Below are 13,419 nucleotides of genomic sequence, written 5' to 3' on the forward strand. Positions count from 1 at the left end.
TGTGTTGACAGTCCAGTGTCTGTAAATAATGTAAAAGTTCAGCTTTTTACCTTTTATTCTTCTGACAGTTCCTTACAAGTTCTATTATCTCGCTACTCTTTCCAATAGTTGTTGCTGTTTTAGCCGTAATGCTCACAGTGTTGTCAGTCTCATTACTTTGCTCACACACCATGGCTTCAGCTTAGAAGAAACTTGCGGACTCTCTTTCTGAATGAGTAAAAGCCGTTACCAAGTCTAGAGACAGTGTCACATGTCTTACGGGTAGATTTTTGTCTATTGGCCATATCTCGTATGCACTGTTCAGCAACTGCTTGCAATCTCGTGTGTAGGGGAGAGCTGAGGATGGGTATTTGACATTGAGAAATGGCACACCACCTTTGGCCATATCCCTGTTGTGACGAGATGAAACTACTATTGTCCGGCCACCACTGTGGGTTCTTTGATTGCTCGGTCAAGTGGTTGATTTTTAATTACAACAGATGAAATGTTAGTTCATTTTATTAAAGCAATGAATACAAGATCTACTTAACTGTGGCACACTTCTTTGCCACATATAATAAATTAATAAAATAATACACTATGTGATCATAAGTATCCAGACACCACCAAAAACATATGTTTTTATATTAGGTGCATTGTGCTGCCACCTTTTGCCATGTACTTCATATCAACCACCTCAGTAGTCGTTATTCATCGTGAGAGAGCAGAATGGGACACTCTGCAGAACTCACGGACTTCAAATGTGGTCAGGTGGTTGGGTGTCACTTGCGTCATGTCTGTACACGAGATTTCCACACTCCTAAACATCCCTAGGTCCACTGATTCCAATGTGATAGTGGATTGGAAATGTGAAGGGACATGTGCAGCATGAAATCATACAGACTGACCACGTCTGTTGACTGACAGAGACTGCCAACAGTTGAAGAGGGTCGTAATGTGTAATAGGCAGACATCTATCCAGACCATCACACAGGAATTCCAAACTGCATCAGGATACACTGCAAGTACTATGACAGTTAGGCGGGAGGTGAGAAAACTTGGATTTAATGGTCGAGCAGCTGCTCATACGCCACACATCTTACCAGGAAATGCCAAACTACGCCTCACTTGGGGTAATGAGTGTAAACATTGGACGATTGAACAGTGGAAAAATGTTGTGTGGACTGACAAATCACAGTACACAATGTGGTGATCCAATGGCAGAATGTGGGTATGGCAAATGCCCAGTGAACGTCATCTGCCAGCGCGTGTAGTGCAAACAGTTAAATTCAAAGGTGGTGTTGTTATGGTGTGGTCGCGTTTTTCATGGAGGGGGCTTGCACACCTTGTTTTGCATGGCACTATCACAGCAAAGGCCTACATTGATGTTTTAAGCTCCTTCTTGCTCCCCACGGTTGATGAGCAATTCAGGGATGGTAATTGCATCTTTCAACACTATTGAGCACCTGTTAATAATGCACAGCCTATGGTGGAGTGGTTACATGACAATAACATCCCTGTAATGGACTAGCCTGCATGGAGTCCTGACCTGAATCCTATTGAACACCTTTGGGATGTTTTGGAATGCCAATATTGTGCCAGGCCTCACCGACCGACATTGATACCTCTCCTCAGTGCAGCACTCCGCGAAGAATGGGCTGCCATTTCCCAAGAAACCTTCCAACACCCGATTGTATGTATGCCTGCGTCAAGGCTAAGGGTGGGTCAACCATATTGAATTTCAACATTGCCGATGGAGGGCGCTACAAACTTGTAAGTCCTTTTCAACCAAGTGTCCGGATACTTTTGTTCACATAGTGTACATAGATTGTTGTTGTTATAGGTGACCATACAAGAAAAAAAGTTACATAAGTTTGTGTTGACAGTCCAGTGTCTGTAAATAATGTAAAAGTTCAACTTTTTACCTTTTATTCTTCTGACGATTCCTTGTAAGTTCTATTATCTCACTACTCTTTCCAATAGTTGTTGCTGTTTTAGCCGTAATGGAGGCAAATCGAACATTACTGTTGCTAAGTCTTCTCGGTTCAGAACTTCCGAACTGACATTGATTACAGTAATTGATTATGAATTAACTCATAAATCCACATATATTTCACACTGTATATTTTATTTGTGCATTACACAGAACACAGCTTCATCTTTTCATACAGTGGTTCAAATCACTTACATTAGAACAAGACAAGAGACCATCATAAAAAAGACAACAAGAAGATTTCAAAACTTCACTTTTTCTTTCTGACATGATTCCCCGACATTTTCGATGATAATACTGTGTTTGTAATATAGAATCGCAGTTATCTTTCCCTAATAAATATGTACTTCTTACAAATTTTTAGAATGATCCTTTTTCCCCATTACAAATTTTTTGTCATCTACTAAGAAACACCACACACAGGAGTACAGGATAATTTACAACTGTCATAGACTAGCAAAGCATCACTTCTTGCACTGGCTAACAACTGTTCTCTTAAGGCACAGTGTTTAACATTATGAACGGCCACTGTCCTCCTTAGTGATGTCGAATACTGTAGCTGAGGTCTCAAACTAGGCCGAGCTCTCACGCGCTCGAGACTGTACTGACTTCACTGTGAGCACTCTGCCATTGCTGAGAGGGAGGGCACGTCTTCTGGAGCACCTCTCGTATGCCATTGCGGGCTGCAGCGAGCCCTCGCTAATGTCTGTGGTATTGACTCATGTTGCTGACTTTGATGTGGCACTGCAATATCTGGATGATACCACACTTTCCACTGAGGTCATCCTGTGGTGGCTATAGCATCCTTAATGTAAATGCATCAGTATCTGTGAAGTCACTCTCTCAGTTACACAGGCACACGCCTTTGTCAGTGGATGAGAGCAACAGGTCCTTCACGTGAATCCTGATACCACTCGCATTCCACTGCCATCTGGTAGCCATTTTACATATAAAATTATTCTTTTTCTTTGCCTTCTGCTTCCTCTCTGGTTGAAAAGAACGCATTATAAAGATATAATGGAATTATATATGAATAATACAGTTTCAAGTATAAACTGTCTGTGTATCTACTCTTGTTGTAACATGTATTAGACTATTATGAGCTCTACAAAAAACTTAAATTTTATTTGTGTGCACAAACCAACCTTTAGAATGCTTGTACTGATTGTGAGATGATGTTGCAATGAACATTTCCCTATTTTTGGTTTTCAGGACACAAGTGCTATATTGACTGTTACGGGTGTCTTCAGAGAGCAAAACCGAATACAAGACATATCACCTCGACATTTTATGCGCACCTTTGTCCTCGTCAGCTTATCAGATAACGAATACCAGATAATTAATGACATCATGTATGTAACAAATGCGGCAACCGCAGAGGCAGAGGTAAGCTGCATTACTCGAATTGTATTCTGTAACATATATTTATTTCTTTGGCTACAAGACACTGAGACAGGCTTGCTTCAGGGTGTAAAGCACATTATGAGATACAGAATTGCTATAATTTGATTTCTCCTTTTGGAGACTTCGAACAATGTGCTGTGTATCTACAATTCAGGGTGAACTACTTCTCCTTTTTCACTGCAACAGCTCTGCTTTTGCCTGTCAGATTCAGAGATGATTAAATAATTGTAAATTGCAGTGCCTTTGTTGTTAACGAGTATGATGCAATGTTCCTTTGGATATGCATCTCTCCTGGGACAGGCACTGCAGCGATTATAGCCGTCAAGAAATACGGGCAACGTATTTGCAGTTGCAAATATGAACCACCTTTGGCTGTATAGTGGAATGACGACAGTGAAAATTTGTGCCAACTGGGACTCGAAACTCGATTTCTTGCTTTTATGTGAGCAGCCACCTTAACCTCTTTGGCCATCCCTGCACAAATCACAGCCAGACCCTAACTTCCATATGTTGTTGTCTACATGCATGTCTGAAGGAACATTGCACCGTATTTCTTAGCAACACAGGCACTGGAATTTTGATTTATTCACCAGTATCAGGTCCTTGAATCTCACTAAATATGCACTTCATGGACAGGAATTTATGTAATGTACAAGTTAGGTTGTGACACATGTGCGACAACTTATGGAAGTTTGGGTCTGGCCTAGCCAAACCAGTTAAGGTGACCACTTACATAAAGCAGGAAATCCAGGTTTGAGTCCCGGTCTGACACAAATTTTCATTGTCATTCCAACATAAAGCTGAAGGTGGTTCATATTTACAACTGTGAATACATTTCCTGACGTAGATAATTATTATTTTTTTCTTTTCTTTTCTTGGTGTAATCAATAATTAGTTTATCAGTTTGTCATATGTACATAGGTTTGTTCAAGACAAACATGTTTGCTGTTATTTATGAACACTATCTGGACTTGTGCTGACAGTTTCTTTGATGAATATTTATGTAAATGTTATCTTACAACGAAAGGGCATGACTTGGGGAAATTTAGATTGGAATGAAGTTTGGTTGGCTGTAGTGTACTACCTATAGTGGTAGTAAAACGCACTGTCCAAACAGTTCCCAGAAAAATGCTTTCAAAGTTTTACCCACACTTTATATACTAGTTTAATAAATGGTGGAACGTGTGTAAAAATAGCTCATTGGCAGCACACTTGATTTTTAATTTGCTTATCCAGGTTCAATCCCAGCTTCAACTAAAAATATTTTTTTCTTTATTTATAATTAGAAGGCAATCAATAGTACATCATCAGCTGTCATCGCGAATTTTTAATCAAATGATGTGGTATGCGTCCAAACTTTGTGATGAAAGAGGAATTTTTATGAATGTCAGTGAAGTGTGTTTTCTCACAGACCGTTTACAGAAATGTTGTTCAAGTAAAAATTCATCTTTTAAAAATTGTGCCACATTTCAGGATAGTTTTTGTTTTCAGTGTTTTTATGATAAGTGTCATTCAAGTTCTTGCATGTAAAAAACAGTTGTAATACAAAGATGATATTTTTATTCTACCAATTAATCTGTTATAATTGCAATAAAAGTTTTATTTAGCTCTTTTAAAGTTTAATATTAATTTTAACTCATTTCATTAGTTCTAACAAACAGTTGTATCATATTTAAAATAAATTCATTAATGATTTCATTTATGATAGTTTTGGTTATTCATTTGATTTAAAAATCCTTCTAATTAATCTAAAGGGGAAAAAAAGATTTTTGGCAGAAGCTGGCGTTGAACCCAGATCAGCAGATTAAAAATCAAGTGTGCTGCCAATGAGTTATTTTTCACAAGTTCCACTGTTTATTAGACTAGTATGTAAAGTGTGGCTAAAACTTTAAAACCTTTTTCCTGGGGACTGGCTGACCAGTGTGTTTTACAACTGCTACAGGATAACAACCTTTAGCTAAACAACAACAGCCAGCCAGCCCAGCCCCATTCCAATCTGTATTTCCCACAAGTTGTCCCATCCCCTTGTTAGATATCAAGGGAAGCACATTGAACTGGAATATTCTGAAGCCTCTTTGACTCAACCCTGCAGCACCTGCTGTGATATTGGGATTTGTGCCACTCCATCTGCTGCACATTGCCTGAGGAGTACCTCTGACCTAATATTAAAACACAAAACCAGTGTGGGAACGTACAAATAAAGTTTCATGTATAAATAACAGAACTTACAGGTCTACTTGCATAATTTTCTCTCTTTCAATAATTATTTTACAGTTGCTTTAACAAAAGCTTGCCCATTTATAAATGAACAAGGTACAGAAATAATTACACCTTTAATACATATGGGAAATTTCACAGATTTTAATTCTGCTGAATTTTGTACCCTGTCACTACATTATTTACTGTTTACTCTTCTATCCCCTTTTTAAATTCTGTCCATCACATTAATGACCACTGTTCTTGTACAGCTCTCGGTCTGATTGTGACAGTTTTCCACCCTCCCCTGCGCTGGCTCCCCGTCTCTGCCACAGATTACAGCACACAAACTGCTTTAATACCAACATGTCCAGCAGAAAGTTTCTGCTATTCGCACACAGTCTATGGTGTTCACAATTTTCCTCTCTTTGAGTAATTGGCAGTCCTGGTGACAGTAAAGGCTTATTGTTGTTGTGGTCTTCAGTCCTGAGACTGGTTTGATGCAGCTCTGCATGCTACTCTATCCTGTGCAAGCTGCTTCATCTCCCAGTACGTACTGCAGCCTACATCCTTCTGAATCTGCTTAGTGTATTCATCTCTTGGTCTCCCTCTATGATTTTTACCCTCCACCCTGCCCTCCAATACTAAATTGGTGATTCCTTGATGCCGCAGAACATGTCCTACCAACCGGTCCCTTCTTTTTGTCAAGTTGTGCCACAAACTCCTCTTCTCCCCAATTCTATTCAGTACCTCCTCATTAGTTATGCGATCTACCCATCTAATCTTCAGCATTCTTCTGTAGCACCACATTTCGAAAGCTTCTATTCTCTTCTTGTCCAAACTATTTATTGTCCATGTTTCACTTCCATACAAGGCTACACTCCATACAAATACTTTCAGAAACGACTTCCTGACACTTAAATCTATACTCGATGTTAACAAATTCCTCTTCTTCAGAAACGCTTTCCTTTCATTGCCAGTCTACATTTTATATCCTCTCTACTTCGACCACCATCAGTTATTTTGCTCCCCAAATAACAAAACTCCTTTACTACTTTAAGTGTCTCACTTCCTAATCTAATACCCTCAGCATCACCAGAGTTAACTCGACTACATTCCATTATCCTCATTTTGCTTTTGTTGATGTTCATCTTATATCCTCCTTTCAAGACCCTGTCCATTCCTTTCAACTGCTCTTCCAAGTCCTTTGCTGTCTCTGACAGAATTACAATGTCATCGGCGAACCTCAAAGTTTTTATTTCTTCTCCATGGATTTTATTACCTAATCTGAATTTTTCCTTTGTTTCCTTTACTGCTTGCTCAATATACAGATTGAGTAACATCGGGGAGAGGCTACAACCCTGTCTCACTCCCTTCCCAACCACTGCTTCCCTTTCATACCCCTCGACTCTTATAACTGCCATCTGGTTTCTGTACAAATTGTAAATAGCCTTTCACTCCCTGTATTTTACCCCTGCCACCTTCAGAATTTGAAAGAGGATATTCCAGTCAACATTGTCAAAAACTTTCTCTAAGTCTACAAATGCTAGAAACGTAGGTTTGCCTTTTCTTAATCTAGTGTCTAAGATAAGCCGTAGGGTCAGTATTGCCTCACGTGTTCCGACATTTCTATGGGATCCAAACTGATCTTCCCTGAGGTCGGCTTCTACCAGTTTTTCTGTTTGTCTCTAAAGAATTCGCGTTAGTATTTTGCAGTCGTGACTTATTAAACTGATAGTTCGGTAATTTTCACATCTCTCAACATCTGCTTTCTTTGGGATATAAGCATATGCATAAGCATATAAGCACTGAAATAAAATAAAAAGTAACTAGCAAATTGTAGCTGGCTGGTGTTAGTGGAACATGCCGTGGACAAATGCTGAAGAAGAATGTTGCGGTTTAAAGAAAGGACAATAAGGCTTGCTTGTGGAGGTTTGTCCAGATGAGGATATCCACATAACTAATTATTACAGGTAAAAGCCTTGTCAAAAATGGATACTTGTGGTCATACACATAACAGTAATCACCCACCTACCCATTGCCATTATTGTAGTACAGTTTTCATTTACTTGTGATTATTGCACATGACCGTAGCAAGCAACACCACATTAAAATTTCACCACAACCAGCTTCTACATTGTTACTGTATGGCACTAAGCTATAAAATCTGTTTGCATATAATACAAAATGAGTCTGAGATTTCCTCTCATCAAATTGCCAGCATCAGACTACAATTTTTTTCTGTGCGACTGATAGACACAGGTGGAAATTAATTTAATTTTGATTTGATTGACGTTCCAGTGGGACCAGGCATTGGTCCGTGACAGAATTCCACAGCTTAGTGTATGCACTGCAGTAGATGAAACTAATTCAGGCTACTGTGTGAACTTATCAAATGGGCTAAAGAGATTTAAAAATTTCATTCCATGGACGGGGTGTTTGAGGCTTTCTGATGCCGATTACGAACTTGCAGATCCAGAGTGGATGTGGATAACATTTATCTTTTCTACACAGGCCTATAATTATTAACAATCAGCTGTAATGCTTTTCTTCTTGTTCTTCTTCTGTTATTGGCCAGCTGAGGATAATATTCAAGCGATTAATTTAGCTTTATGTTTTTCCCCAGTACTCTCTTTGAAACCTTTCCACCACTTAATTTTATTCTTTCAAGCTGGCCAAGAGAGGAAAGTGCTGACCCCACACCCCTCCTTACCGTATCCAGACACACCACTGGCAGAGGACTGTGCGGTGGTCGGTCAGTCCCGATTGGCCTGTCAAGGCCTGAACGGGGAGCTTTGATTAATTTCTGCTTTGCTTCAGTTTCTTGCTTTTTTATGCCAATTTCTTATAGTTCTTGAAGCACTTCCCAAAGCAAGTTGGCTTTGCTTTTTAATTTGTTTAAATACTGTACTATACACTAACTGATCAAAAGTTTCTGGACGTCCTTTTTTTTAATGCAGAATTGACACTAGATGTCGTGAGAGGTTAAGCTTCCAATACAAAAGGAGGTGGGGAGCATTGTGTTGTCAGTAAATAAGTAGTAACAGCAGAGTTGGTCAGTCAGAAGAGCTCGACCAGTCATTGTATGTCACCTGAGTAACATACCCACCAGGGACATTTCAACCGTTCTAAAGCTGCCCAAGTTGACTGTTGGTGATGTGACTGTGAAGTGGAAAAATGAAGAAAGGACCACAGCTAAACAGACCAGCCACACCTCGTGCACTGACAAACAGAGACAGTCAGTCATTGCGGAAAACGGTTCTAAAAATACCATAAAATCAGCAAAAGGAATCACACATAAGTTTCAAAGTGCTACACTAGTACAGCTACCACAATGATTGGGTATACGGAGTTAAAAGAATGGGGTACAATGGTCAAGCAATTCCTTAAAGTCACATATTTATGAAATTGGTGCTAAGTGATGCTTGAGGTGATGTAAAGAACAATGCCACTGGAAAGTGAATGACTAGAAGCAAGTGATTTGGAGTGATCCGTCACCCTATCCCATGGTAATCCGACGGAAGAGTTTGGGTTTGGTGAATGCATGAAGAATGAGTAGTGCCAGCAGTGAGGTATGGGAGTGTTTCTCATGGTTAGCGTGTGGTCCCCTTATTGCACTTCAGAAAACATTCAATGCAGAAGGATATGAATGTATTTTACAGTATTGTGCACTGCATACACTAGGGGAGCAGTTTGGAGAAGATGATCACACGTATCAGCTTCACAGTGCACACTGTCATAAATCATCATCTGTAAGGCAATTGTTTGTGGACAACAACATTCCTCAAATGGACTGTCCTGCTCAGAGTCCCAATCTGAACCCAGTGGAACGTCATTGGGATGAATTAGAATGTTGACTTCATTCCAGATCAAAGTGTCTGACAATAGTTCTTTCTCTGGTTTTGGCTTTTGAGGAAGAATGGGCTGCCATTATGACAAGTTTTAATCTAGATTATTGTCATCAAACAAATATATAAAACATAAACAAAAAAAATTAGCCAAGATAAACACGGTCAGAAGATGTAGAAATATAGTAAAACTCTTGTTACACCTGTGCAAATGATCCATAGTACAGGGTCACTGTCAGTATGTGGGTCATTTGCATCTGTTTGTCATAATTTTATTATGTTTTTTACTTCCTTTGCCAATGCCTGTCTTACCTGCATGTTAATAATGTCTGTGTGATAACAATACTAGGACTGGTTGTTGAAATGGCACTGTAGCCTGTTGGTTAGATTATTTGACTGGTATGCTGAAGGTTGTGTGTTTGAATCTTGTCAAGTGCTCTGTATTTTTCTTTGCATCTTTATTGAAAAGACTGATCATCATATTTATTCAATTAATTTGTTTAAATATAGTTTTTTTCATTTATAATTCTTTGGCTCATTATTTTGATGGTCTTATTTTAATCATGGTATTAGCTTTTTTATTTGCTCTTGGTTTTTTTCCATTTCATTCTTTTTTCATGTTTTCTTTGTTAGTGTGACTTTAATTATATTTAAATAATGGAAAAGCTAGAATGGATTGTGATAGTATTATGAAAAGAATAGTAGGTACTCACCATATAGCACAGATGCTGACTCACATATTGGCACAACGAAGAGATTGTCAGAAAGTGAGCTGTCGGCCGACAAGACCTTCGTCAAAAATAGACAAAAACACACACACGCAAACACATCTTACGCACACATACCACAGTCTCTGGCTGATGAAGCCAGACCACGAGCAGCAGCGCATGATGGGAAAGGCACCCGGGTGATGGGGGTAAGGAGGAGGCTGGGTGAGGGATAGCTAGGTAAGGGTGGGTGACAGTAAAGTGTTGCTTCTGGAAGTGTACGAAGATGAGGTGGAGGAGGGTAGGGCAGCTAGGTACAGTCAGAAGGTTAGATGGATGGGCAGGGGAGAGAGGGGTGGGGGGAGGGTAGCGGAAAAGGAGAGAAGTAAAGAGACTGGGTGCATTGATGGAATGACGACTGTGTAGTGCTGGAATGGGAACAGGGAAGGGGCTAGAGGGGTTGGGAGCAGGGGTTGTATAGGGATGGACAATGACATTGTGTAGGTTCGGTGGGCACAGAATACCTCTCTGGGAGGGGTGGGAAGGATAGTGGGTAGTACATTCTTCATTAGAGGGCATAGCAAGAGGTAGTCAAAACCCTAGGGGAGAGTGTGATTAATTATTTTTAACAATATTATGAAAGGGAAAGCTGCTACTCGCCATATTGCAGAGATGCTGAGTCGCAGATAGATTAATTATTTTTATGTATTTATTCCTTTTTATGCATTTATATTTTTGTCCATGGGGCTGGAATCATTATTTCTATTATTAATTTTGTTTTAATTTTATTTATTAAAACTTACTTCATTCAAATCTTTATCTCCATTATTTTATCTGTGGTGCAAGAATTTATGTTTTAAATGTTTGTTTGAGGATTAACATCTGAAAAAAATATATATACCTTGTAATGAAAACTAAACTTGTAGACTATTGGAGAGCCAATATAAATACATTATTTCATCTTTTACTTTTTATCATTAGATCAGTATTCTTAAACATTTCAGTATTATGATAGATAAATAAAAATAACTAAAATCATATGGACAAATTTCCCTAGTTTCCCCTTAACCTTTCAATATTGTGAAACAACTACTAACTGTAGACACAGTATGAAAACATGATTGGTTTTTTTTTATTTGTCTTTTCCTGCAGGATGCATTTAGGTACATGAAGCCATGTACAAACCAAAAGAAAATTACACCACTGAAACGAATAACGCAAGTGACGGAGCGTGAGAAAAATTCCATGGTACAAGAGTATTCTCAACTTACTAACATGACAGTTTCTTGGTCACGCACGTATGTATACTTATTTTTGTACTGGATTCCTACAGAGAAAATCTTCTATATTATTTTTAATCTGTCACACCTCTGTTTTAATTTTTAATGTCAGAATCATGAAACATGTAGTAACATATCCAGAACTTCTAATGGCTAAGAATTATATTTAATAGACAAATAATTATGTGCTGGTCTGTGAAATTTCAGAATAAGCAATAATGATAAGAATAAGTATAATATTCCAAATAAAGTCTGTCATTGTACAAATATAATGAAACAGTAGGATTTTGATTATTGCATGAAGTAGAAACGTTTGTATCATTTGCCTTAAATTACTTGGGAAACCAAACTCGGTGCTGAATCAGATAAATAAGCCTGAATAAATTTTTGTATATGTTTTGGGGAGCTACATTTGACTTTAGTACTTATATATGGACTATATATTTGCTTTAGTGAATAACATCCTCACAATGCAAAAATGTTGACCTAAGGTCAGGCAATAGAAATAGCTTGTCAGGAGGGAAGCTTTCAAGTTACACTTGAGAACAAGTGACTTAGATTTACTGTAATGTCCAAGTGTTCTGATCTTTCTCTGAAAGCATAAGAATACACCTCATTAAGAGACTTGTGCATTATCATCATCATCATCATCATCATCAACAACAACAACAACAACAACAGCAGCAGCAGCAACCATTTGACATCCCCTGCAGATTACTTCAGTAAATTTAATCATATATTACACCATCACTAGAAATGAGCTAATGATCTTTCTGTGAATGGGTTTGCAGTGCTGTTATTGCTTATTATGGATATGTTATCTGAATCATTTTAACTATATAAATGGAGCTCTGAACAGTTGGCAGACACGTAGTGAAGATGGAAAATTGCTAAACTTCTGACAGAAGTCCTTTCCCTTTTCATTAGCTGTGAGTGGGTTTGCTGCATTCTGATACTTTCATCTGTAAATTTGAAAAGTATTATATTCAGATACATTCTGACCACATTTTTTAATATGACTGTTCCTGATTTCAACAATATTATGAAAGGTACAGATTTCTACTCAGCACATAGAGGAGTCATTGAGTCATAGGCATTCACAACAAAAATACTGCTGTACTTCAAACTTTGACCAAAAGGCTTTATTTTGAGGTTGACACACACACACACACACACACACACACACACACACACACACACACACACACTTTGTCTCTGCAGCGGCCACAGAGGGTCTTCATATATCTGTGTGTGTGTGTGTGTGTGTGTGTGTGTGTTTTACTTCATACGAAAACGTTTTGGTCTAAAAGCTTAAATGTACAGAAGTATTTTTGTTTTGCCCATCTGCAACTCTTTGTGTCTCCTGTATGGTGAGAAATTATCTATCCTTATTATAATATTGTTGTTGTTCCACCATGGACATTCTCATGTTTGATATTACTGGTTTTATGTATATTGACCATCCTCAGATGGTAGACTTCCCATCAAAACAGTCAGATGCGTTGCTTCTTTTTTTTTCACACAGTATCCACTCAGTACTGGTTATCCAAATACCGAAGTTTGTGACAATTTTCTCCCTCTCACTATATTTAAAATTATATATAGCAGTCACAGATTTAATGAGACATCAGAAACGATTTAGTTTTAGTGAAGCGGGTATGTATAGGTGAACAAGGGAACATTGAGTGCTGTGACTGTGTATCCAGTACCAACACGATATCCCTATTTCTGTCTTTTCATATCATTGGTTGAAAAATAATATAATGTTCTTGGGATAGTTGATACGAGGGCTGTTCATGAATTAAGCTTCCAATTGTTTAAATATCAACTATACTTACATGTTGACATCATTGCTTCTCCACATAGTCACCACCTAAATTCATACATTTTGTTGTACAGTGCCACAAGCTTATTTTTCCATTCATCAAAGAATGATGCCACTTGCTACCTTAGGCAGTCTTGGCAGCATCCTTTAGCTCATCGTTTGTCACAAAGTGGTGAGTACCCAACCA

General features: G+C 38.4%; 1 protein-coding gene across 1 annotated transcript in view; it reads left to right on the plus strand.

Moving 5' to 3' along the window:
• The window catches only part of LOC124551100 (nuclear RNA export factor 1-like), a 137,933-nt gene that overhangs the window by 110,763 nt on the left and 13,751 nt on the right, over positions 1-13,419 (plus strand). The window contains exons 14-15 of the mRNA XM_047126029.1: positions 3,185-3,358; positions 11,280-11,425. Coding sequence (XP_046981985.1) covers positions 3,185-3,358; positions 11,280-11,425 — 320 coding nt within the window. The remainder of the gene's footprint in view (positions 1-3,184; positions 3,359-11,279; positions 11,426-13,419) is intronic.

The sequence above is a fragment of the Schistocerca americana genome, chromosome 9 (assembly GCF_021461395.2).
Source record: "Schistocerca americana isolate TAMUIC-IGC-003095 chromosome 9, iqSchAmer2.1, whole genome shotgun sequence".
Taxonomy (NCBI): Eukaryota; Metazoa; Arthropoda; class Insecta; order Orthoptera; family Acrididae; genus Schistocerca; species Schistocerca americana.